At 32.3% G+C, this 27,654-nt stretch overlaps 1 protein-coding gene across 6 annotated transcripts in view; it reads right to left on the bottom strand.

The window, feature by feature from the left end:
• The window catches only part of LOC111424434 (CREB-regulated transcription coactivator), a 34,222-nt gene that overhangs the window by 6,266 nt on the left and 302 nt on the right, over positions 1 to 27,654 (bottom strand). For 2 of the 6 annotated variants that reach the window (XM_023057962.2, XM_071197171.1), the window contains exons 2-10: positions 18,405 to 18,554; positions 11,724 to 11,945; positions 11,540 to 11,664; positions 11,330 to 11,483; positions 11,158 to 11,271; positions 10,960 to 11,007; positions 10,702 to 10,815; positions 6,322 to 6,489; positions 5,078 to 5,300 (exon numbers count right to left, since the gene is read on the bottom strand). In XM_023057962.2, coding sequence (XP_022913730.2) covers positions 5,078 to 5,300; positions 6,322 to 6,489; positions 10,702 to 10,815; positions 10,960 to 11,007; positions 11,158 to 11,271; positions 11,330 to 11,483; positions 11,540 to 11,664; positions 11,724 to 11,945; positions 18,405 to 18,554 — 1,318 coding nt within the window. Of the gene's footprint in view, positions 1 to 5,077; positions 5,301 to 5,779; positions 5,843 to 6,173; positions 6,180 to 6,321; positions 6,490 to 10,701; positions 10,816 to 10,959; positions 11,008 to 11,157; positions 11,272 to 11,329; positions 11,484 to 11,539; positions 11,665 to 11,723; positions 11,946 to 18,404; positions 18,555 to 27,654 lie in introns of all 6 variants that reach the window. The other 4 variants (XM_023057957.2, XM_071197172.1, XM_071197173.1 and 1 more) reach the window with 4 other exon arrangements.

Genomic DNA, 27,654 nt, shown 5'->3' with positions numbered 1-27,654 from the left:
GTGCATGTTTTAATAAATTTCGCAATATGAGGCAAACTACAATAAATAGGTGTGAGAATGTTTATAGATAATTTGTAGAGAATTAAATTCTCTTCCTGATAGGCTAAAAAAATATGGGGCGTTCCATTTAAAATGTTCGACTTTCTCGCCATTGAATATGGAGAAACAGTAATTCAATTTTTGACCAGCCTGTATAAGATACTCCGATACAACAAATGACAATCTATTTGACAACATCTGAAGAGTAATCGTGCCAACGTAGATCTTTTTTGAATGAACGTTGGCTGAGATATGAAGTTTTAAAGAGCATGTTGAAATTTACCAAAAAAAGCTTAAAACCAAAATAACTCGAAAACGAAAAACGCTAGGTACCAATAACTTTTATCAAAGTCAACCTACTTTTTTACGTACAATTAAACGGTGTAATAAAAACTATAGCATTCCGTTTAAAATAGCGAAGTTATGGTCTACTTCCGGTAGACCAAAAGTGGCGGCCATCTTGAAAATATTTTAGATCGAAAGTTCCGAATGAACAACCCATGCTACCAAAATTTCAAATCTCTACGAATAGTGGAACCTGAAAAAGTTCTAACGAACCAGTTACGTGAGACACCCTGTATAATGCCGTTGAAATGGGATCGATTAGAAACCCCGAACAGGCCGACATTTGCTTATGTTTGAAGAAAATCGATTTTTCTAGAATATAAGAAATTGTTAGGAAAATTTTCTTTTCGAATCTAAAACAAGAGGCCACCAGGAATACGATGCCGTTGAAATTAGCTCGATTAAATACCCCGACCACGCATTTTTTTCAGTTTAAAATCTATGACTGAAATCTATGGCCAACTTCACACGCGTAATAGAATTTGATATTGCAGTAAACTTCGGTATATAGCGGATTAATACGGTGAACAACATAGCTCAATAAAAATATACAACAATCTAGCGCTGAATAACAAATAAAACTAGATTAACACTAGCACTAGAACTAACACTAGACAGCTAAAGTCAATTGTTATGCAGCGCTAGACCAAGAACTAGAATCATTCGAGTTTCGCCGTCTTTAGAGACGTGCGGCTAAACCCAAATAATTCTAGTTCTAGGTATAGTGTTAGTTTTACATAGTAACAGTGCTAGTGTAAAACTAGAACTAACACTTGACCTAGAACTAGAAACATTCGGGTTTAGCCGTGCGTTTCTTATGACGGAAACTCAGAGTCACCTTTTGCAAGCAAAAGTTTTCCTTTACAAAACTACCTAATGCCTGTACTATTAATAATTTCGTAACTAAGGTTACTGCATTCATATATTGCGAGTTACATGAAATTCCCGGTATAGAAACAATCACCTACTCTTTTCCAACTCGTATAATTTTTGGGTTATATGCCAATTTCAAATTTGAACCATCCTGTACATACAGAGCACATTAAAAACAATATTCTAAACGAACATGCCATGTAAAACTCTGCAAAATCTTTCAAACGATTTTCCTAGTATCAGTAGCCTTTTACAGAAACTGGTTATTTTTTGAATCTTTTGGGCTTGAATCTGGCATGAACTAAATCCCTGTCAAATACAGTATTGGAAAAAAGTTTTTCCTTAGGATTTACACTACTATGCTAGTGTATATTATATAGCATTTATGTAGTGACGATTTCACAAAGCTAGCCTTATTTTATTAAAAATAAAATAAAATTATAAAACTTGGGTTGGAAAAAAGTAAAACAACTTTGTTAAGAAATATAAACATATGGTAAATAAGAAAGAGTTTTTGATACATTCGATAAGACCAGTCTTAAACATGCCTTGTGGTGTAGCTGTTTGTAAAACTGTAAAACAAATGATTATTAATGATTTTAAAAATTCTCTTTTTCAAATTTTAAAGGTTCTCTTTACACAAATGTGTAGCATCGCGAATTATTAAACAATATCGTAAGACGGGACTTGCAGACTTGAAGAAAAAGTGCCAGAAAAACCAATGGATGCGTTAATAGAATAATTATAAGAACAGCTAAAAAATATCCATTTTATTCTTCAGCCAAAATTAAGGCTGAGTTACAAGAAACACACAACTTGGAGGTATCAACATGTACATACGCAATAGATTAATTGAAAATAAACTATTTGCCCGAAGACTAGCGAAAAACCACATTTATCAAAAAAAAAAAAAAAAATGCCGCAAGACTGCTGTTTGCACGCACCCATCAAGAGTGGACATACAACGAATGGAAAAAGGTAATGTTTAGTGATGAATCCAAGTTTAACTTATTTAAAAGTGATGGAGTGTAATATGTGAGGCGTCCAATAGGAAAAAGGATGACTTTTAAGTACATGCAGTGAACATTAAAACATGGAGGTGGTTCTGTGATGGTTTGGGGATGTTTCTCTGGTTAATGGATAGATTTATGATTATACAGGGTGTCTCAGCGAGACCGGTCATTAGACGTTTCTGTGGTTCTGGCCAAAATAAAAAATTGAGAATTCAGACTTAAGTATTATCAATTACGTTCTCTTCGTTTAAAATATTTTCAGATTTCTAGCACTTCCGGTTATACCGGAAGTCGCCACCTACCTTATTTTTTTAAATGGAACACCCTGTATAATTTTACATATTTGGATTTGTCTGTTTTGAAGGTTTATAAATAACTTTACTTTTTACAATTTGATTCGGCCGTTCTCGAGTTATTCGATTTTTTCTAGAAAAATCTGCTCCAGCGGACATTTGTTCAAAAAATCATAGAACACTCGATTTTTGAGATATCAATTTAGGATTCAGAACATGCTTAAACAACATGATGGAGTATGTTTTGGTGCCAAGAACGGCTGTCTAGATCGTTTGGTCACTTTACTATGACACGTTAACTTTTCGAAATTTGGAACTATCATAACTTCATTTTTTTAAATGGCACCCCCCATATTTTATTACTTAGTCGTCTTCGGCGTCTCATTTTACATCTATTATATTCCATATGTCCTATGCCTAACATTAATAGTTTGAGAAATAATTAGGGTTTTTTCAAAAATGCTCACATATCATATGGATATTAACCTAGTGTGCCATGGAAAACAAATGTTTAATGACTTATTGATAAACGTCAAAGTCTAATTTAGGTTGTTTGATGCTTGTGAGTCTAAAACCAGTTAAAATGGATATTAATAACGTAAATAATGTTTATACAAATGAAGAAATCCATAATTTATTTTTTGTGCACAAAAAGTGCGACAAAGAACTTGCAGAATGTTTAATGAAAATTATCTACATTTATCTCCGATGACAAAAGGTAAATTTAGAGGAATAGAAGCAAATTTTTTGCATTTTGGACGAATTAATCACGTGTTAAACTGACCAACATATGTAGTAGATAATGCAACGGAAGAGGTGAATGCCTTGGCTTATTTCGAGCCCAGTCCCAACACCTCAATTCGAGCTGCCAAAGAAGATCTGGGAATCATACTACGAACTTTGTCGCGCTTTTCATGCAAAAAAAATAAATTAAGAATTTCTTGATTTGTGTAAATATTACTTTCGTTATTGTTATCGATTTTAACTAGTTTCAGTGCTAATATTAAGGGACCTAACAGATAATTATTCGCTCACATGCATCAAGTGACGTAAACAAGTGAGTCTTTGACAAGAACTCATTGAGAAGGTTTGTTTTTCATGGCACACTAGGCTAAATATCCATATGATATGTGTGCATTTTTCAAAAAACCCTAATTATCTCCCAAACTATTAATATTAGGTATGGGTCATATGGGATATAAAAGATGTAGAATGAGACACCGAAGACGACTAAAAAATAAAATATGGGGGGTGCCATTTAAAAAAATGAAGTTATGGTACTTCCAAATTTTGAAAACCTAACGTGCCGTAGTAAAGTGATCAAACGTTCTAGACCGCAGTTCTCGGCACCAAAACATACTCCATCATGTTGCTTAAGCATGTTCTCAATCCTAAATTGATATCCCAAAAATCGAGTGTTCTCTGATTTTTTGAACAAATGTCTGCTGGAGCAGATTTTTCTAGAAAAAATCGAATAACTCGAGAACGGCCGAATCAAATTGCAAAAAGTAAAGTTATTTATAAACCTTGAAAACAGACAAATCCAAATATGTAAAAATATACAGGATGTTCCATTTAAAAAAATAAAGTTGGTGGCGACTTCCGGTATAACCGGAAGTGCAAGAAATTTGAAAATATTTTAGACGAAGAGCTCGTAATTGATAATACTTAAGTCTGAATTCTCAAATTTTTATTTTCGCCAGAACCCCAGAAACGTCTAATGACCGGTCTCTCTGAGACACCCTGTATATTAAGAAATGTTACGAAACCTTATGCCGACGAAAGTCACATCTAAAGTCGTAAAGGAATGGTTTAAACAAAATAAAATAAATTTGATGACTTGGCCGTCACAGTCACCAGAATTAAATCTACAATAATAATAAAGGAGATTGTATAAAGTACTAAAAAATCTTTGCTTTTTATTCAATTTAACTGTTATTTACCTATAAATTGTGTTTTTCCAACTCAACTTTTGCAATTCTGTTTAATTTCTATAAAAATAAAGCTATCTTTGTCAAATTTCAGATAAACAATTACTATATAATGCACATTGCCATAGTAATGTAAAACCTGACGAAAAACATAAATTTAAAATTAAATATAGAAAAATTAAAAATTGCTCTATTTTTTTCCAATACTCAAATGCAAAGAGCAATATATGACCTATAGAAGAAATGACCGAATGAATTATGGGGATAATCCGTCCTAATCATAAGAAGAGCCCCCTAAATTTCACACAGATAGAATTATACCAACTGTTGGAAAAACCATGTGGATCAAGCACCAGATACATATTCACCAAGGAGGATCATGTATGCCAAACCATAAGGAAGGCAGAAACAAAGGCAGATCCTTGGCTACCAAGAAATTCTTGCTAGCTACAATTTTTCATTCAACTCGTTAAATATAACGTTCATGACTTTGATATAATCACTATACTTTACATGGGATTTTCGTTTAGTACATTACTTTTAATATAACTTGTATTTAGTAACTAAATTGATTAATAAATACCTGTTAATATAATATCTGGTATACTTGTTGGAGTATTTGGTGTCGTGTGTAAACTCGGCGATGTGGCAGGATACACAAATTGTGGCGAAGTACTATAGTACCCGGCGTCGTTGGTCAGTTCGATGGGCGCGCTAACAGTTACGTCCGTAAATGGCTGCTGATGTTGCGACTGCGACACGTGCGTTTGATCCACGTATGAAACCGTATTCGCTGGTGTGTCCATCTATTTAAAACAACGTATAAAAAACTTTTTACACCACAGATATTAAAAATATATATTTGTTTAATGATCATACATAATAATAAAAGAACAATTTTTTTCATTCAGCGTGCACAACAGAACTTAATATGGAATTATTAAAATATCTATTTTAATTACTTGTAGCATGCAAATTCAACACGATTTACAATAACGCGTAATGGTTTTAAAAATACTTCTGAAAGCATGATACTTTGATAATAAGAAAACATTATGCAAAAGGTCGAGTATTATTTAGCCATGCTGCGATAGACAAAAAATTAAAGGAAAAACAGGTTGAGCTGTTTAACGAAACTGATGTATGTACAGGAGAATCCTGAATGCCTACAGATGTTACAAAAACTGAAAAGGAGAGAAACTGAAACGGTGCCTAGAACGTCTATAATAATAATAAATTGTAAAAAGGAAAAAAAAGGCTCTGACTGAGGAAGATCTCTGTTCACCTGCACTTGAGCGCTCCACGCGCAGCCCGATTCCATCAGGCTGGCGACCAGTTGTGCCCAGTCCTGATCAGAAAAACCATATAAGCTCCCCGTTGAAATCGTTGAAATTAACAGAAATGATCACAACAGACAACTCCGTTTCGTTTAAACAGCGCAACGAAACACCCAACTTAAATTTACTTATTCCGAAAAAAAAACAAGGGCTTTACCTAATAAAAGTACGTGATTGGATGTGATGAATGAGTTTGAAATTTAAAAAAACGGAACATTAAAATATTTTACGCGTAAATGTCCTGTGTACATTCAAAAGCAACAACGATAGTTTCTTTTTTATCATTTTGCGTTTCGGCTTTAAGTTTTGTTTTTGTATTTGTTGGTATCTAAAGTTACTCACCACTCCCTGCACGCAACAAAAACAAAAAACAGACTAAATGTACACCGTTCTTTCTTGGGGGGATTATGGGCGCGTGAGGTGAAATGTGACAGGAGTGAAAGTGTGTATTCAAAAAAGAAACCTAAAAAGTAATTTATTGTTCACTCACCATTGAGAATTGCTCAAAATGTTGTTGTAACTGGGCTGGGGAGAATATTGAATAGTCGTTGGATAAGGGACTAGGTGCTCCTGGACTGCAAGGTGCTGAATGATGACCACCTAATCCAGGGGAAGATTGCGGACTAGGCCTATTACTTCGATAACCAGCTTGCTGTAACTTTTAAAAAATCATTGATTATAAAATAATTAAATAATTAATTTCAAATTTACTATGTATATTTATATTATCTTAATAGTTATTTTTGATACAAGATAGCGAAATCGTTCGAGAATGCAAAAGAGTTTCGCTGTCGTGTATCAAACAACATTTTTTCGAAAACTGCGTATTCTAAAGTTATAAATTAATAAAAAGACCAAATTCAGGATAATGACATTTAGAATTTATTTAATGTTATGTCAAAAACTTAACGTCACATCGATTTAACCTCACATATTGAACAAATGTAATAAATTTGCATTTAAACATGAAATGAAATGATAAAATAAATTTAATGAATGAGTGCTTTAAGTCTTATGAAACGTGTTTTTTATGCTATTTTTTGTAATTCGCGTTTTTATCCCTTTTTTTTAACAAAAATAAAATAAATTTTGACAATGTAGGGAAATAGGTATGCAGCAGTTGGTAACACCGTAACACTTGAAAATAGAAATTTGAATTGACAATTAGATACTGTCAAAACACAAAATGTATTCACCTGAAAAAAATGTTTCATGTACACCTCCCAAAATAAGAGAAATTGCTCAGAGTTCAATGTCCTCATCATTGTGGACCTTGTATTCGATGCTAAGAACGTGTTTAAACAACCATAAACAAAAATTGTCACATTGACAACTAGAAAAATTAATGACCCAATGTCACCAACTTGAACTGGTTCCATAAAATGTTACTAAAATCTCATTACAGCATCGGATGCTGTAAGAAGTCTCATTACAGCACCCGTTTGACTACTGTTAAGTCTTTTTTGTAATTCGCTACGGTAATGGAAGCTATAACAGTACTCAAACGGGTGCTGTAATGAGACTCTTTACAGCATCCGATGCTGTAATGAGATTCTAGTAACATTTTATGGAACCAGTTCAAGTTGGTGACATTGGGTCATTAATTTTTCTAGTTGTCAATGTGACAATTTTTGTCTATGGATGTTTAAACACGTTCTTAGTATCAAATACAAGGTCCACAATGATGAGGGCATTGACTCTGAGCAATTTTTCTTATTTTGGGAGGTGTACATCAAACATTTTGTTTCAGGTGAATACATTTTGTGTTTTGACAGTTTCTAATTGTCAATTCAAAGTTTCTCTTTTCAAGTGTTCCGGTGTTACCAACTGCTACATACCTAGTTCCCTACATTGCCAAAATTTACTTTATTTTTGTTAAAAAAAAGTATAAAAACGCGAATTACAAAAAATAGCATAAAAAACACGTTTCATAAGACTTAAAGCACTCATTCATTAAAAAACTCGTGGCTTCGCCACTCGTTTTTCAACTTGAATTCGTGCATTTCAAGCGTGTCTTACGAAACTTGTTTTTTAATATACTATTACGTCCTGTTGACAAAAAACTATCGTTTTGACGGTCGCTAAGTACTACGCAAAAGTCAACTTTTAATAGCAGTTTTCGAAAAATTCTATGTTTTTTGACGAATTTTTTTGTCATTTAGCAGCACAACTTTAAATCTGTTGTAATAAACTATGAATAGTATTAACAATGTGATAAGAGTCGATGAATATTTCTCAATAACTAAGCTTGCAATTTATCTAGTCGCTGTTTTAGTTATTTCAGATTTGATCTATGTACTTTAAAGGGGGTCCTTTCTAGAAGTTTTTGCGGTTGAAATATTATTAATATTTAGCAACTAAAATGGCACATCCATAGATTATACTACCTATATACTTGTTCTTTACATACCATTATGAAGGGTGTACACTTTTCATATGTAAACGTTATAACATGATTCGTCTTTGGTTCGCCCTTTGACAGGCTTTATTACTCAGTAGTCTATGAAAGTCTCTTCATTCTACTATCGGTGCAAAAAGTCAAGGCCCCTCACTTTAGAGATCGATATCTTCGCAAAATGTGTCAAATAATTGTGTTTGTCAGATACTGTTTTACCTCTCTAATTTTTTAGAGCGATTTAAGGGAATTATAAATTAAAAAGGAACAGAAATAAGCTCTGCGGGTGACGGGGATGCGGGGTATCCAATCGGAACAGATGGTGCGTCCTAGACAGGACGTCGCGCCTTATTTCTTTATATAGGTAAGATAAAGGCGCGACGTACTGTCTGGAACGCATCATCTTTTCCGATTGGGCGGAACCCCCCTCTCCCGGCAGAGATTATTTCTGTTTCTTTTTAATTTATAATTCGATTAAGTCGCTCTAAAAAAATTAGACCACACATAACTTTGAAAAACTGATAACGGTATCCGATAAAAAATAAATAAAAAAAAATAAAATATGCCACTCATTAAGAACACATCAGGCTACCACCTGTTGAAAAAAATTTTTCGTACGATAGTTTTCGAGAAAAAAAATCGCAAAGTTGACAAAGCTGCTGGTACCGTAAAAAATCGGGTACTTTTTTCATTTAACTCAAATTAACATATGTTACGTAAAAATGTTCAGTGATTACAACAAACTTTGTCGCAATTTTTTTTATGGAGCGGTTGCGAAGATATCGATCTCTAAAGTGAGGGGCCTCGACTTTTTGCAGGGATAGTAGTGCTTGTTCCAGCTTATGTGTAATTCATCATTTGTATGTTTACTCTTATTCATAGTCTATTAACCCTTTGTGTCCCAAGAAGTAAAAAATTTTGAAACTGTGACAGAATTAAAATGCTATCAAAATACACTCAGTAAAGGCCTTTGGAATCAATTTTAGCAAAATATGCAATCCCCCTATTTTCGCATAATCTAAGTGTCAAAAAAGATGGTAATTCAAAAATTCCTGGAAACCGTGTTTATTGAAATTAAGAAATAAAACTTATTTTAAATTGAAGCTTAAAGCTTTCTCTTTAAATTGATGTATAATAATCGATGGGTTGAATTAGAAAAATATTGAGAAAAAGAGTATTGAGTTAAAACTAACATTTTCGTATAACCTAAGTGTCAAAAAAGATGCTAATTTAAAAATTTCTGGAACCCGTATTTATTGAAATTAAAGAATGAGACTTATTTTAAATTAAAGCTCAAAGCTTCCTTTTTAAAATGATGTATAATAATTGTTGGGTTGGATTGGAAAAATATAGAGAAAAAAAATGTTGAAATAAAACATACATTTTCGTATAACCTAAGAGTGTCAAAAAAGATGCTAATTTAAAAATTCCTGGAAGCTGTATTTATTGAAATTAAGGAATGAAACTTATTTTAAATTAAAGCTCAAAGCTTTTTCTTTAAAATGATGTATAATAATTGTTGGGTTGGATTGGAAAAATATAGAGAAAAAAAATGTTGAAATAAAACTTACATTTTCGTATAACCTAAGAGTGTCAAAATAGATGCTAATTTAAAAATTCCTGGAAGCCGTATTTATTGAAATTAAGGAATGAAACTTATTTTAAATTAAAGCTCAAAGCTTTCGCTTTAAAATGATGTATAATAATTGTTGGGTTGGATTGGAAAAATATAGAGAAAAGAAATGTTAAAATAAAACTTATATTTTCGTATAACCTAAGAGTGTCAAAAAAGGTGCTAATTTCAAAATTTCTGGAACCCGTATTTATTGAAATTAAGGAATGAGACTTATTTTAAATTAAAGCTCAAAGCTTTCTTTTTAAAATGATGTATAATAATTGTTGGGTTGGATTGGAAAAATGTAGAGAAAAAAAAATGTTAAAATAAAACTTACATTTTCGTATAACCTAAGAGTGTCAAAAAAGATGCTAATTTAAAAATTCCTGGAAGCCGTATTTATTGAAATTAAGGAATGAAACTTATTTTAAATTAAAGCTCAATGTTTTCTTTTTAAAATGATCTGTAATAATCACACCTAATAACCATTTATCAAAGAAATACCTTTTTGAACAACAAAATTCAACAGCACCACTTTTCACAAAACTTCTAACCTCACAGTGCGGATTGCGACGTTTTTTATACAGATTCTGTCTTGTATAGTAGAAAGTACCAACAGCTCTAAATGCGCCGAATAGATAACTACAGTTTAAAATGAGTGTTTAAAACTACCGGTACTTTAAAGTACCGTCGGGACACAAAGGGTTAAACCATAGAGTCAGATCGAATTGGCTTCTTTAAAGTTTCATAACAATTGTACTTTTTGAGAACAACAAAAACGCTTTTAATTTATTATTGAAAAAAATGAGTTCATAGATACCGAAAATGAATAATTTTATTGTTGATATGTAAATACTAACCGTTGGTGAAGGAGATGATGCGGGCACTTTTTGTGGTTGTTGATACATCATATTCGCAAGTTGTGTATAATCAGTCCCATCTATACCCGTTAAATTCTTGTCAATTGGTAAATTCTAAAAATAAAATTAAAAATAGACAAACCAATTAATAATCTTGTAACTCTCCAAACAAGATAAAATAACCCAAATACAAGCTAAACAAGCAAACTATAAAAAATTAAAAAAAAACTAAAATAAAAATTATAAAAAACGACTAACCTTATTGTGATGTAAATGATACCTAGAATTTGGAACTGATAAATGGTTCTGGAACAAGATCACAAAAAACGACATGCAAAATCAAAATTAAGCGAAAAAAAGTAAAAATTAAATAAAAATTGGGAAGAAAAAAAACGAATAATTATGAAACATAGGTTTGCGTTAGCGCATAATTTTTTAGAACATTTATTGCCATACCTGCTGATGGTGAGGTGACGTTGGAGGATTTACAAAATGAAATTGCGCGGGATGCCGCACACCGTGTTGCAGACTCGTTGGGGATAACGTTGACGGACTCGTATTTACAGGACTCTTCATAAAATAAGCGCAAGATTAAAATTTGTGTTTAAAATTAGTTATAAAAACTTACAGAACTATAGGGCGAACTACCTTGATCTCCATCTTGATCAAGGGGTGTCGGAATTGGCGACGGAAAATGTACACTTGTTAAGTCAGGTAGAGAGCCTGTATTATTCCCTATTGGAATTTGTATTGTTCCAGGCTCATGAACAGACGGATAAATGCTTAAAAAAATTACTTGAAATAATTTACTTTTCAACGAATTTTAGTTTTATCCTACTTTATTCCTGGTACTCTAGGGACCTCACAACTGGACTTAGGCCGCCCATCATGTTGATCTGGACCGTTCATCGATTGCACAAGCCACCGATTACCGGATGAGTCATTCCTCTCGTTGTTCATACCCTGAAAAATTATAAATTTAAATTTATCTAGCGCGTCTTTTAATATACCTCAAAGTATACCTGCATTGCGCTCTGGTGTAGTGCCGAGTCACTGTTCGTTCGTCTCCAACTGGTATCCGGTGGTGGACTCAAAAACAAACCCGTCGAGTATGGTGAATTATCATGTTTCCTATCTTGTCTTCTAATCGGTCCACCCTGTGATCTCGCCCTACTCTCTCTATGACTGTGACTATGACCATGACTACTAACCATATTTGCGTGAGAAAGAGATATTTCGTCAGGCTATAAAAAAATTAAAGAAAAATTAATAACTTGATAAAAAAAAATATAGAAAAGTCATGCATATTATTGAAAAAGCTTCGTTAATCAAAAACTTAAAAAAAAAAATTTAATTGTAGTTTACATGTAACGAGGATTAAATAGAAACGGTTGAGAATGTTTGGTGACCTTTGACACCCGCAGCAGAGGCCCCTTCGGTTTATGAAAATTGCCAATGCAGACTTGGAGTATCGTCGGTGTTGCACGCAACTAGTATAAACCATGCGCAAAATAAATATTCATGAGACCCACTTGTCAAGCTTTCTGTCTTCGCAATAGAATGAATTTCAATTCTTATCGTAAAGAAAAATTACAAACGAACTTAGTTTTTAATATTATTTTAAAAAAATTGAATCCGGTGAAATCCGCTAAAGACGGAACCTTGTACATTAAGTTTAATTGGAGGGGCCTTTTGCAAATAAACCACTGAACTATGCACATGTTGGCCGCAGTTGTGTAAACAAACGAAAGAAAAAACAAATCAAAACCCGATAAGAAACAGCGAATGTTGATCAGCTGACGCTGGAAATAACGTTCGATTCGATGTTTTTGCACTTTCTGTAAATACAATAGTAGGTACGTGTTTTAAATTAATATCGAAAATAAAACACCTGTAGAATAATAGTCAATGAGTTTATCCTTTAATAACATTGTTTTAATCAATAGAGAAAAAAATTTCTTGGTTGCCATTTAGAACTAAGGTAGAAGAAGATTTAATCGAATCAATTATTTATGGTTGGAAGATACTACATAATAGTAAAACATGCAATATTTATTATAGGTTGAGTACAATAAAATTTAACCTTTCATGCTTGTTCTTATCAAATAACACAATGTTATTATTAATAGCCTCATATGAATCGACATTCGGATGGATTAGACCTTTATTATAGTTTTTTTTTTGTTCCACGAATTCATTGCCGTTTACTAACCTTTTCAAACCGTAATAAAAAATAAACGAGTTAATAATAAAATAGATGTAATTGAACTAAAACTAAAATTAACACTGAAAAGTTTCTAATTGTAGGTCTAGTAGGTATTAATTCTAGTTTTACTTCAATAAAACATAAAGATTCAAGAAAACTGATACATTTCTAGTTTATACTGTTTATTCTGTTACTATGTAGAACTAACACTATACCTAGAACTAGAATCATTTGGGTTTAGCCGTCTTTAGAGACGTGCGGCTAAACCCAAACGATTCTAGTTCTAGGTATAGTTAGTGATGTGAAAAGTAATATTACCTGCTAAGTTACAGTAATATTACCCGTAAGGTAACCATCTTACTACAGATTAAAATATTGTTCAACATCGGCTATAAGAGACATCTATCATCCAAGAGTTCAGTTACAATTGCTCTATGATATCTGTAATATGAAGAAAATCGGGGAATACCTAGAGACTTGAATTAAATATTTTGAAGCAAATGCTCCTACAATATCAAAGGTTTTTGGTGTCTTTTTGGAAATAAAAGCTGCTATATCACGACAATTATTATCAACATCGATACTTCAAGATGAGGACACAATTAAAAGTGTTTTAATGTCAAGAATGAATAAATCGATAAAACCAATACATATAGCTGCTAATTTACTTGAACCAGCAAATAGAGGACGATATTTAAGCCCAGAACAAAATTTGGTTGCCACAGAATTTATTTTTGAAATAGCTAAAAGTCATCAGAGGCATAATGATCCTGAAAACAGTAACTACTAAACTTGCCAAATATATAAAGTGAGAAGCGGTTTCTTTGCAAAAGACTTCTCTAGAGAAAAATGAAATGGCGTTACGTGGTGGTCAGGAATCTGTTCCAGAAAAAGCTTTATGGGCTCAAGTAACTTGCCATCAGCTATAGAAAGAACTTTCAGCACGTTGGTTGGTATAATCAATAAAATTTTAGAATTTAGTACTTTATTTACAAGTCAAAGAAGAAATAATCGACTGACCGTTGAAAAAGCTGGTAAGCTCACATATATCACACAACCACAATTTAATGAGTAAGAAAACAGGTCAAGAGGAAGAAAGCGCAGAAGAAAATAGGGACGATAATTACACGGTCGATAGTGGAAGTGATACTGATAACTTCGTCAGAGATGAAGATAAATAAGAAGATAATCTACCACTTTCAGCACTGAATAAAAAATGAAAATTTTGTTACATGCTTCTTATTATATAGACATATTTTGTTCTATTCTCTCGAAATATATTTAAAATTACAAATTACGACTTAAAATTATTTCATTTCATAAATTAACGTTAAAAAGTGATTCAGTACCTAAGTATATCTAAAATTTATACAATATGGGTAAATGTTACCAATAATATTATCGGTAATATTACGGTAAAATTACATTTTCTTAAATTTTCAGTAATTTTGCATGACTAGGTAGAGTCTTAGTGCTACATAGTAACACTGATAGTGCAACTTAAGTATAGGTATAGTGCTCTAAGCAGTGTTGTTAAATACCCGGGTATTTATTTTCAAAGGTAAATTTCCTGGATATATACCCGGAGGTATTTACCCAAGATGGGTATTTAGAGTCGATTATCGATACACTTGTTTATAACATCTACAAGAATTCTACAATGACGGTAAAATTGCATAAAAGTACTGAAGAGAGTGGAAGTAGAAAAGTACTGATTGTTAGTAAAACAAGACGATACAATGTTGAACCCAAATTGTTCATCATAGTCCTGGAGAATGCATTTTAACAACCAGATTGGACCCAAAAAAGCATAAACATTGATGGCAAATACCTAAGTAATTTACGCTACGCGGACGATATAGTTCTTATTTTGGATAGCCTTGGAGAGATGAAACTAATGGTGAACGACTTAATGGAGGTGTGTGCAAGAGTTAGGCTAAATATTGACGTAAAGACATCAAAATTTATGACAAATCTTGTTCCCAAGTATAACATCAACATTGGGGATAATGAGATTGAGAGGGATAACAGCTATGTGTATCTTGGCCATGAGGTTCGTGTATCGAGAAATAATCAAACAAGCGAACTAAACAGCCTATGGGAAACTTAAAGACATCTTCAAGAGCGATATTCCTATATATTTGAAAAGAAAGGCTTTCAATCAATTCGTGTTTCCCCTTATGACATACGGCTCCGAAACATTAACATTAACGGTAGCCACTGCCAGGAGGCTCAAAGTAACGCAAAGACCGAAATGAAGACCTATGAAGAAGAACTGGCGCAAATGATGTGGTCAACATTGTGGCAAAGTTCAACAATTGAATTCAGACAGCACAGAATAGAATAGAATGGAACAGAATAGAGAAGGCCTATGTCCAGCAATAGCTGGATGATAATAATCATAATAACTTGATCTAATCTAAATTACGACAGATTCGTCTGATGATAAACGTCCATTTCATCATCTTCCTCTTAATTTTTTCGGAATCTAATGTATTTTTACTTGTATCACTTTTATACGTACTATTTGGGTATTTACCCTGGGCCGGGGTAAATACCCGGATAAATATCCATTTTATAAATACCTACCCGTCAGGTATTTACCCAGCGCCCATTACTGGCTCTAAGTAGGTATAGTGTTAGTTCTAATGACAATGCAAATGTAAAACAAGAACTAACACTATACCTAGAACTAGAATCGTTTGGGTTTAGCCGCACGTCTCTAAAGACGGCTAAACCCAAATGATTCTAGTTCTAGGTATAGTGTTAGTTCTACATAGTAACAGTGCTAGTGCAACTTAGGTATAGGTATAGTGCTCTAGGTATAGTGTTAGTTCTAATGACAGTGCAAGTGTAAAACAAGAATTAACACTATACCTAGAACTAGAATCGTTTGGGTTTAGCCGCACGTCTCTAAAGACGGCTAAACCCAAATGATTCTAGTTCTAGGTATAGTGTTAGTTCTACATAGTAACAGTGCTAGTGCAACTTAGGTATAGGTATAGTGCTCTAGGTATAGTGCTCTAGGTATAGTGTTAGTTCTAATGACAGAGCAAGTGTAAAACAAGAACTAACACTATACCTAGAACTAGAATCGTTTGGGTTTAGCCGCACGTCTCTAAAGACGGCTAAACCCAAATGATTCTAGTTCTAGGTACAGTGTTAGTTCTACATAGTAACAGTGCTAGTGCAACTTAGGTTAAACCCAAACGATTCTAGTTCTAGGTATAGTGTTAGTACTAATGACAGTGCAAGTGTAAAACAAGAACTAACACTATACCTAGAACTAGAATCGTTTGGGTTTAGCCTCACGTTTCTAAAGACGGCTAAACCCAAATGATTCTAGTTCTAGGTATAGTGTTAGTTCTACATAGTAACACTGCTAGTGCAACTTAGGTATAGGTATAGTGCTCTAGGTATAGTGTTAGTTCTAATGACAGTGCAAGTGTAAAACAAGAACTAACACTAGAACTAGAAAGGTTTGAGTTTAGCCGCACGTCTCTAAAGATGGCTAAACCCAAATGATTCTAGTTCTAGGTATAGTGTTAGTTCTACATAGTAACACTGCTAGTGCAACTTAGGTATAGGTATAGTGCTCTAGGTATAGTGTTAGTACTAATGACAGTGCAAGTGTAAAACAAGAACTAACACTATACCTAGAACTAGAATCGTTTGGGTTTAGCCGCACGTCTCTAAAGACGGCTAAACCCAAATGATTCTAGTTCTAGGTATAGTGTTAGTTCTACATACTAACACTGCTAGTGCAACTTAGGTATAGGTATAGTGCTCTAGGTATAGTGTTAGTTCTAATGACAGTGCAAGTGTAAAACAAGAATTAACACTATACCTAGAACTAGAATCGTTTGGGTTTAGCCGCACGTCTCTAAAGACGGCTAAACCCAAATGATTCTAGTTCTAGGTATAGTGTTAGTTCTACATAGTAACACTGCTAGTGCAACTTAGGTATAGGTATAGTGCTCTAGGTATAGTGTTAGTACTAATGACAGTGCAAGTGTAAAACAAGAACTAACACTATACCTAGAACTAGAATCGTTTGGGTTTAGCCGCACGTCTCTAAAGACGGCTAAACCCAAATGATTCTAGTTCTAGGTATAGTGTTAGTTCTACATACTAACACTGCTAGTGCAACTTAGGTATAGGTATAGTGCTCTAGGTATAGTGTTAGTTCTAATGACAGTGCAAGTGTAAAACAAGAATTAACACTATACCTAGAACTAGAATCGTTTGGGTTTAGCCGCACGTCTCTAAAGACGGCTAAACCCAAATGATTCTAGTTCTAGGTATAGTGTTAGTTCTACATAGTAACAGTGCTAGTGCAACTTAGGTTAAACCCAAACGATTCTAGTTCTAGGTATAGTGTTAGTACTAATGACAGTGCAAGTGTAAAACAAGAACTAACACTATACCTAGAACTAGAATCGTTTGGGTTTAGCCGCACGTCTCTAAAGACGGCTAAACCCAAATGATTCTAGTTCTAGGTATAGTGTTAGTTCTACATAGTAACATTGCTAGTGCAACTTAGGTATAGGTATAGTGCTCTAGGTATAGTGTTAGTACTAATGACAGTGCAAGTGTAAAACAAGAACTAACACTATACCTAGAACTAGAATCATTCGTGTCTAGCCGTTTTTAGAGACGTGCGTCTAAACCCAAATGCTAGTGTAAAAGTTTTAGTTTCATTTGTTATTCAGTGGTAGATTGTTGTATTTTATTATTGAAATAAAACTAGAACGAACACTAAAACTAGAAACATTCGGGTTTAGCCGTCTTAAGAGACGCACGGCTTAACCCGAAAGTTTCTAGTTCTAGATCTGTTAGTTCTGTTGATAGTATTAGTGTTAGTTCTAGTTTTAGTTCAATTAACACTGCTCGTGAAAGCCGTGCTTATAAAATACAAACAAGTAGACAGACGACTTTCACTCAAAATAAATATACGAAATAAAAGTAAATTAAAAAAAAAGGTGTATTTTTTAATTACTTCTGCGCTTCCGTCTTTAAAAAAAACTATTTGGTATAAAAGAGAAACGAATCATTCAACCGCGAAATGTGAAAATCTTAATCGCCTTAATTAATTTAAATGGATCTTTTAATCAAATTATTTACAACACTTAAAAAAAAACATTTGAATCGAAATTATTATAATCGTTATTATTCCAACAACTTGACATTTCCAATCTATGGCCGTGACTTATTTCGCATTTAGTATGCGACAACGACGCCGACTGACTTCCTCGATAGAACAGGTTCGAGGAAAAAACAAAGAGAGATAAACTCAATCATGCAAATAGGTGAAAAGGGAAATTTGCATAAACTAGAACAAAAAATTTATAGGTGTAAACAAAACTGAAAACGATTTATTGATTTGTATAAATAAAACGAAAGGAAACAACAACAAAAATAGGTACAAGAAACAAAAACCACTATTTAAAAAAAGCTTTGGAGAATTTAAAGAACACGACATTGAGATAGACGTCACCTTGGTGGAGGAGTCTGATGCTCTGGGGGGCGTTTTAACTGTAGTTGTGCCTGCGGAGACGTTCGGCAATGAGCCGCCCCTGAAAGAACCGAGCGTTTGGTTGCTGATTCGCAGTGTATGCTTTGACTGTGCTTGTCTATCTGGTGCTACCTGAAATGTTTAAAACTTCTAAAAACATCAGGAATTAGAGTACTAGTAAAGAATTCAAAAATATTTTAAGATATAAACGACATTATAAAAAGTCGCACTAAAAGTAAATCTAGACAAGAAAACACAAATATTTATACTTTGTAGTGAATCCTTTTTTAAAAATTAATATTTACGTTGGATTAAATTTTGTCGAAACAAGACCACCATATGACAAACCAGACATGGTATGCGGAAGTCGAACGTAATTCTAATATAAACAAGCGCGTCCATTCTTTTTGGTGGGAATGATTTTATAATTATACTCGTCAAGATCGAATAGATTCGCAAACAAACAAATAATGCATAACAAACGCAATAATATATTATTTACTACTCCGCAGCAACAAAATCGGCTTTTACGCAGTTATAAAGACTATTATTATTTTTACTTTGTTGCATTTGTAAAGTACATAAAAAGAAGGTATTGTAATCGTGTAATCTAAAATTAATGTGAAAACACGTTATGACTCAAAATATAATTTTTTTAGTACTAAGTAAAAATGCTCAAAACATTTCCCTCCTATAAGCAAGTTCAACTACAGTGGTTTCCTACAATTAATGCAGAGGATTTAGTTTATACATATCAATTTTTCGAAAAATGTTCAACAAAGGCAGTCAATGAGATGGTGTTAAAGCAGTTTTTGAAGATTGTGCAAATTGGCAGAAAAAATTAACGTACATATATTTATATAAATATTTGGAGTATATAAAAATACGTAATAAGTTTGAAAACTAAAATGGTGGAGAATAAACATTTTTATTTAAACGCAAAAATCAAGCATTCAAAAATAAAGTAAAATAAATACTGGTTTATTTCTTGCATTCGTTTTTGTGTCATTTCTTATTTTAATTTTAAATCTTTTGCGGTCGCTAAAGAATTGCATAAGACGTTAGATGAAAGTGAAAGTGATGAAGGTTATGAAGAAGTAACTGAAAACTTTTTTGATAAATGTGAAACAACAACATTTATTGAATCTGAAACAATTAATACTTTCAAATCAGGTTATTAAAATCTATTCCTGAACTAAATGGATCTAAATAAATTTATATTGAAGAAAACGTATCTAGAACCCACATCTTTAAAGAAGGCGTGCCATCCCTACCACAAATTTTCTTCAAAGCTATGTCATTGTTGCATGTTCGAAGATTGCTTATAATTCGTTGTGGTCCATCTATTGATATCTCAAATATTAATTTTGTTATATTGTATTTTGTTCAAAATTGTAAAACATTATAGGCCGAATTTAATTAGGATACTAAGAAGTCGTTGTCTTTTTCAAAAAACTTGATATGGAGAAAATTAATAAATAAAAACTAGAGTTGTACTAGGTGATGTGTTTATGGATCTCAACCCAGGTTGCAGAAATTGAAGTCGTTGCCTACAAGACATGCCAATAACTGGTGTGAGAAATAGAGTTTTGTTATGCAACCGTCTACGTTTTGGCAGTATTAACCCTTTGTGTCCCGACGGTACTTTAAAGTACCGGTAATTTTAAACACTCATTTTAAACTGTAGTTATCTATTCGGCGCATTTAGAGCTGTCTGTACTTTCTACTATACAAGTGTATACAAGAAATAATCTGTATAAAAAACGTCGCAATCCGCACTGTAGGATTTTTAGGTACACTTTAAACTTATTCATCCAGATGTGAGGTTAGAAGTTTAGTGAAAAGTGGTGCTGTTGAATTTTGTTGTTCAAGAAGGTATCTCTTTGATAAATGGTTATTAAGTGTGATTATTACAGATCATTTTAAAAAGAAAACATTGAGCTTAAATTTAAAATAAGTTTCATTCCTTAACTTCAATAAATACGGCTTCCAGGAATTTTTAAAATAGCATCTTTTTTGACACTCTTAGGTTATACGAAAATGTAAGTTTTATTTCAACTTTTTTTTCTCTATATTTTTCCAATCCAACCCAACAATTATTATACATCATTTTAAAGAGAAAGCTTTGAGCTTTAATTTAAAATAAGTTTCATTCCTTAATTTCAATAAATACGGTTTACAGGAATTTTTAAATTAACATCTTTTTAACATTTTTAGGTTATTCGAAAATGTAAGTTTTGTTTCAAAAATTTTTTTCTCTATATTTTTCCAATCCAACCCAACAATTATTATACATCATTTTAAAGAGAAAGCTTTGAGCTTTAATTTAGAATAAGTCTCATTCTTTAATTTCAATAAATACGGCTTCCAGGAATTTTTAAAATAGCATCTTTTTTGACACTCTTAGGTTATACGAAAATGTAAGTTTTATTTCAACTTTTTTTTCTCTATATTTTTCCAATCCAACCCAACAATTATTATACATCATTTTAAAGAGAAAGCTTTGAGCTTTAATTTAAAATAAGTTTCATTCCTTAACTTCAATAAATACGGCTTCCAGGAATTTTTAAATTAGCATCTTTTTTGACACTCTTAGGTTATACGAAAATGTAAGTTTTATTTTAACATTTTTTTTCTCTACATTTTTCCAATCCAACCCAACAATTATTATACATCATTTTAAAAAGAAAGCTTTGAGCTTTAATTTAAAATAAGTCTCATTCCTTAATTTCAATAAATACGGGTTCCAGAAATTTTGAAATTAGCACCTTTTTTGACACTCTTAGGTTATACGAAAATATAAGTTTTATTTTAACATTTCTTTTCTCTATATTTTTCCAATCCAACCCAACAATTATTATACATCATTTTAAAGAGAAAGCTTTGAGCTTTAATTTAAAATAAGTTTCATTCCTTAATTTCAATAAATACGGTTTACAGGAATTTTTAAATTAACATCTTTTTAACATTTTTAGGTTATTCGAAAATGTAAGTTTTGTTTCAAAAATTTTTTTCTCTATATTTTTCCAATCCAACCCAACAATTATTATACATCATTTTAAAGAGAAAGCTTTGAGCTTTAATTTAAAATAAGTTTCATTCCTTAACTTCAATAAATACAGCTTCCAGGAATTTTTAAAATAGCATCTTTTTTGACACTCTTAGGTTATACGAAAATGTAAGTTTTATTTCAACTTTTTTTTTCTCTATATTTTTCCAATCCAACCCAACAATTATTATACATCATTTTAAAGAGAAAGCTTTGAGCTTTAATTTAAAATAAGTTTCATTCCTTAATTTCAATAAATACGGCATACAGGAATTTTTAAATTAGCATCTTTTTAACATTTTTAGGTTATTCGAAAATGTAAGTTTTGTTTCAAAATTTTTTTTCTCTATATTTTTCCAATCCAACCCAACAATTATTATACATCATTTTAAAGAGAAAGCTTTGAGCTTTAATTTAGAATAAGTCTCATTCTTTAATTTCAATAAATACGGCTTCCAGGAATTTTTAAATTAGCATCTTTTTTGACATTTTTAGGTTATACGGAAATGTTAGTTTTAACTCAATACTCTTTTTCTCAATATTTTTTTAATTCAACCCATCGATTGTTATACATCGATTTAAGCAGAAAGCTTCAAGCTTGAATTTAAAATAAGTTTTATTTCTTAATTTCAGTAAACACGGTTTCCAGGAATTTTTTAATTAGCATCTTTTTTTACACTAAGACTATGCGAAAATAGGGGGATTGCATATTTTGCTAAAATTTTATTCCAAAGGCCTTTACTGAGTGTATTTTGATAGCGTTTTAATTCTGTCTGATTCTGTCACAAAGTTTCAAAATGTTTGACTTCTTGGGACACAAAGGGTTAAATATCAACAAAAAGTTTTGTCAGAAGTAAAGGTGATTTCTAGATTAGATAGCAAATTGCGGCCGAATCCGGATTTTACATGACTTATGTTAATCTCACTGCTGGAACCATTACCTACCCGACCAAGCAGGATACTTAGTATCATATTACCTTCACTAACGGGTTCGATGGTTCTAGTTCGACACGTTTGGATGATCACTTTCCCCGATGTGATCAAAAAAAAAAAATAGAGACCTAACATTCACCGAACCAAGTTTAACACTGTGTTTGCAGGACACAATTCTATAACACGCAAAGAATGTTTACGCGGCATACTTACTAAAAATATTCGCGAGCTGCAGGTAAAGTACTGTATAGCTAAAGCTGTCAACTTTACAAATGTTAAGTCTGGAATTCCCGTATTCCTAAATTTTGTACAATTCTACCTACTTATTTAGAACAAAATTAGGCGTTTCCAGATTTTTGTTCCACTATGTATATACTCCAAGCCAGCGTTACTCCAAAATATTGCAAAATATAACAGACTCTACAAATCTTCACTACTTATTAAATTATACAAAATTTGAAGGACCTAAAATATATTTTTTTAGACAACACATTCTAATGGAACACTTACATCATAAATATTCATTTCGCCCATGCTTCATAGCCAGCTTTTTGATGCTGTTAGATCTAGAATATTTTCAAGAAAAAAATAAAGTCAATGTGATGCCACTGTTTCTTATTTGACACAAAGAATTCTTAAACAATATCTCAGATGATATCAAATAGATTGTCATTTGTTGTATCTTATACAGAATGGTCAAAAATTGAATTATCGTTTCTCCATATTCAATGCCAGAAAGCTGAGAATTTTAAATGGAACGATTTTTTTAACCTACCAAAGAGAGAATAAAATTTTTTATCCAAACCTAACTTTTGTTTTCATTGTTTCATTCATTTGTTCTTCTATTTGTTATTTTTTGGTAAATCAAAGATAGTAAATTAAAAGATTATCAACCAAAGTTAATTATAAAAATAAATTAAACAAAAAACTGTCAAAATATGATGGCCTAATAAATGGCAAACTCCTTTTCTGGTGAGCTAATAAAATATGGGGTGTACCATTTAAAATTTTCGACTTTTTTGTCATTGAACGCGGAAAAAAGGTAGTTCACTTTTTGACCAGCCTGTATAAGATACTGTGATACAGCAAATGACAATCTATTTGACAGCATTTGAAGAGTAATCGTGCCAATTTAGAGCTTTTTTGAATAAACGTTTGCTGAGATATGGAGTTTTAAAGGGCATGGTGAAAATTGCCAAGAAAAACTTGAAATCAAAATAACTCGAAAACGAAAAACGCTAGGTACCAATAACCTTTATCAAAGTCAACTTATTTTTTCGCATAATTAAAAGGTGCAATAAAAACTATAGCATTCCATTTAAAATAATGAAGTTGTGGTCTACTTCCGGGGGACCGGAAGTTGCCACCATCTTGAAAATACTTTAGATCGAAAGATCGGTATGAACCTCCTATACAGGGTGTTCCGGTGACTCGGGGCATAAAATTAACCTCATATACTAGAGCAAAAATGATGACGATTCGTGAAAAAAAATTATTATAAATCAAAGTTCAGAAGTTTTAACACATTTTTCTAAATATTTTCAATACCATTTATGGTAGAGCGTTGAAATTTGGTACAGGGTAAACAAACATCAAGCAAAATCATTGAACCAATTTTGACTTTGATCGGGCGGCGGCAACCATGTTATACAGGTGTCCCTAAAATTTGTTTGCTCAGAACTTTTTTGTTCGCTCGTAACCCTACATTTATTTTTGTACTTTTTAATAGAAAATTTATTTTAGAAACTATTATCACTCTTTGAAAATTTTTATAACATTTACCGTTTTCGAGTTATACGCGAAAATGTTAAGCTTTGATTTCAATCGTAACAAACAAAAAAAGGAAACATATTCCGCAAAATCTGAGTTGGCGATGACAATTCAAAAACGAACTGAGCTAATAACTATTATTTGCATACATTTCTAAGTGCAGACTTAGTTAAATCCAGTGTTAATTTATTTTAGTTGAATAAAAGAATGTAATTTCCAAAACAATAAATTTAATTTTCACGGTTACAACAAACAAGAAAATAACAAAAATATTAACAAGAACAATAAAATTATAAACAAATAGTAATAAATAAAAAAGAACAAAAAAATACTAAAGCAGATGTTCAAAAACACTCCCGCCGGCATCAATGCACGCCTGGTATCGCCGTCTTAAATGAAGTTGATCAAATGAATCAACAATTCGCAACCTCAGTTGATCAACTCGTTTTCGATCAACTGATTTAAACGCAGTAAATTAGCAATTTAACGCGTCCCCATAAATAAAAATCTACAGGTGTAAGATCCGGCGATCGGGGGGCCAACTTATCGGTGCACCTACTCCTAGTCCAATACACCGTCCTGGAAAACGTTCCCTCAGAAATTCTTGGACAGCTTGTGTGCTATGCGCAGGAGCACCATTATGCATATACCACATTGCTTGCCTTGTGTTTAAAGAATCGTCATCTAAAAAATCATCTCCATCCAGCCTTGATGGCAAGAAAACGGGTCCAATAATTACATCGCCCACAATGCCAGCCCAAACGTTAAGAGAAAATCTCCATTGTGATTTCCAAGTTTTCTTAAATCTTGGATTTTCGTCCGCCCAACTATGTAAATTTCTCAAATTGAAGATTCTATCTTTAGAAAAAGTGGATTCATCTGTAAAAAGCACTTTTTCTTAAAACTGATCATCAATTTGGATTTTGTACTGCATTATTTGGCAATATTGCAGTCGCAGTGGGTAATCAGCCAGTCGAACTTCCTGAACTTTGTAACAATGAAATGGATAAAGCTGTTGCTCGTAAAGAACACTCCAGACAGTTGTTTTTGAAGTTAAAAAGTGCCTCGCCATATCCAAAGTACTAGCTGTAGTATTTTCTTCTACGTAGTCTAGAATATCTTCTTCTAGTTCGGGTATTCGGACTGAACTTACGTTACTGTTGTTAGTAAATTTCGGCTTAAACGTCCCATTTTCCCTTAAACGGGTTTCAATCCTTAAAAATGTTTTTCGATTGGGCGCTCTGCGATTCGGAAATTTCACCCAATAACTGCTACGGCGTTTCCATGACATTCCCCTAATGTCAAAATCATGTCAGTTTGTTCACTAAATGTGTAACTCTCCATTTTGAACACTTAAAATTAATAAAAACTTAACTAACAAAAAACTATCATTTGTGTTTAAACGACATAAGCAAGTTGACAGCTCAATTTGTTTTTTTAATTGCCATGGCCAACCTTGACTTTTTCGAAGATTTTTGTTTTTTAGTGTTAGCATTGAAATCGAAGCTTAATATTTTCGCGTATAACTCGAAAACGGTCAATTTTATCAAAATTTTCAAAGAGTGATAAAAGTCTCTAAAACAAATGTTCTATTAAAAAGTACAAAAATAAATGTAGGGTTACGAGCGAACAAAAAAGTTCTGAGCAAACAAATTTTAGGGACAGCCTGTATAGCATGGTTGCCGCCGCCCGATCAAAGTCAAAATTGGTTCAATGATTTTCCTTGATATTTGTTTACCCTGTACCAAATTTCAACGCTCTACCATAAATGGTATTGAAAATATTTAGAAAAATGTGTTAAAACTTCTGAACTTTGATGGCCCATATCTTGACCATTTGAAGACTTTTATAATAATTTTTTTTCACGAATTGTCATCATTTTTGCTCTAGTATATGAGGTTAATTTTATGCCCCGAGTCACCGGAACATCCTGTATAACCTAAATTTCAGAAACGTAGATACAATGGAACAGAAATGAAACGGGTGTTGCTGACTTTTTGGCGAACACTGTATATCCTACATATTCTGTTTATAAATTGAATTAATTAAATAGATGAAAAAATTTAATACAAAATTAGTGTTTAATATAACTGAAATAAATTTAAATTTTAGTTTGTTAACGGTGTTTAAAATTCTTAATGTACCAACCTAATTACATTTCTTTTTAATAAAAAAAATAAACATTTACTTTACATTTGGTTTTTGTAATTGTACAATACAAAAAAAGTAAAAGCTTATTCCACAAACAATCCCATAAAAACGGGGTTAAAAGAGAATGCTTTTATTCTTTTTCAAACAGATTTTATTTTTTATTGAGTTGGGCTCTTATTGTGGGTATTAAATCCATAAACACATCTACTTCTCGAAAACGTATGAATCATTATATAAATTGATCAAAGACTACTAATCTACTACTAAAAAGTAAAATAAACAACCGGGAATTTTTATTTTGAACCGAAATGAAGATGTATTACCACCAATTCCGAATAATTCTGGGTTGGAATTTGGGTTAAAAGTAAACTTATTAAGAAATCAAGACGTATTTAAGTTGGATGGATTGGAATTTTGAAGCTAAAATTAACCAGTATCGAGTGGGAATAAGATCAATTGTATATTTTAAACTTAGTATCAAATAGATCAACATAAAAAAGTAATTTATTATAGGAACCACATTAAATCGACTAACGAATTGTGTATCCTTGAATTGACTTGATAATATGTAAAAAAACCGAGGAACCTAAAAGTTATTTCCCAAGATAATTAAAAACCACTATCAATCAAGTTCAGAGAAAAAAAATAATTAGCGAAAATTAGAGGGTTTTTCGCTATTAGAATTACAGGATAAACACGAAGCTTCTTCCTCAAATTGCAGTTTCGTGTCCGTTAATCACGCTTTACGCCAAAAACCACAAGTTATTATTAAAATATTTTTTCTAAAAGCAAAAAGGTTATCGCGACTGATAATAGTCGTTAGCTTCGTGAAAGACCGCGGACTTAGCGTTTGTAATTAATTCTATAAAGATAACTAATACAATTCATTGTTTACAACAAGAAAAAAAATCATCCAATTTTTGCTATTACCAAGAATTTCGACGAGAACAATAAGAATTAATTCTTTGAATAGACATAAATCTAGAAGAAGATTACAGTAAAAAAATTTTTTTCTAAATTTTACGAGAAGAGAAAAGATGTAAACAAGCGTGCGTTTATACGTAGTTGAGTCATCTGCGCGATTGCGAAATCTTCCTGAACCGAGAAATAGAAAAGAAAAAAAGCGCGAAGAAAAACCGCGTGTTAAAACAAATTTCGTATTAAAAAAAAAAAAAAAACAAAACCAATGACCCCACACCAAATGCGCGCCTGTTTTGCGTTTGTTTCGTTTCGACGTTCCGTTGTTTTGCTGTCAAAACTGTCGCAGCGATTGTACGAAATATCGATTCATGCGGCCCCTTATTTCACGTTGATAGATTTCGCGGGGGG

Source organism: Onthophagus taurus, chromosome 7, assembly GCF_036711975.1.
Source record: "Onthophagus taurus isolate NC chromosome 7, IU_Otau_3.0, whole genome shotgun sequence".
NCBI classification, from domain to species: Eukaryota; Metazoa; Arthropoda; class Insecta; order Coleoptera; family Scarabaeidae; genus Onthophagus; species Onthophagus taurus.
The sequence above is the reverse complement of the archived record's forward strand: the minus strand, read 5'-3'. Positions and strand labels throughout refer to the sequence as shown.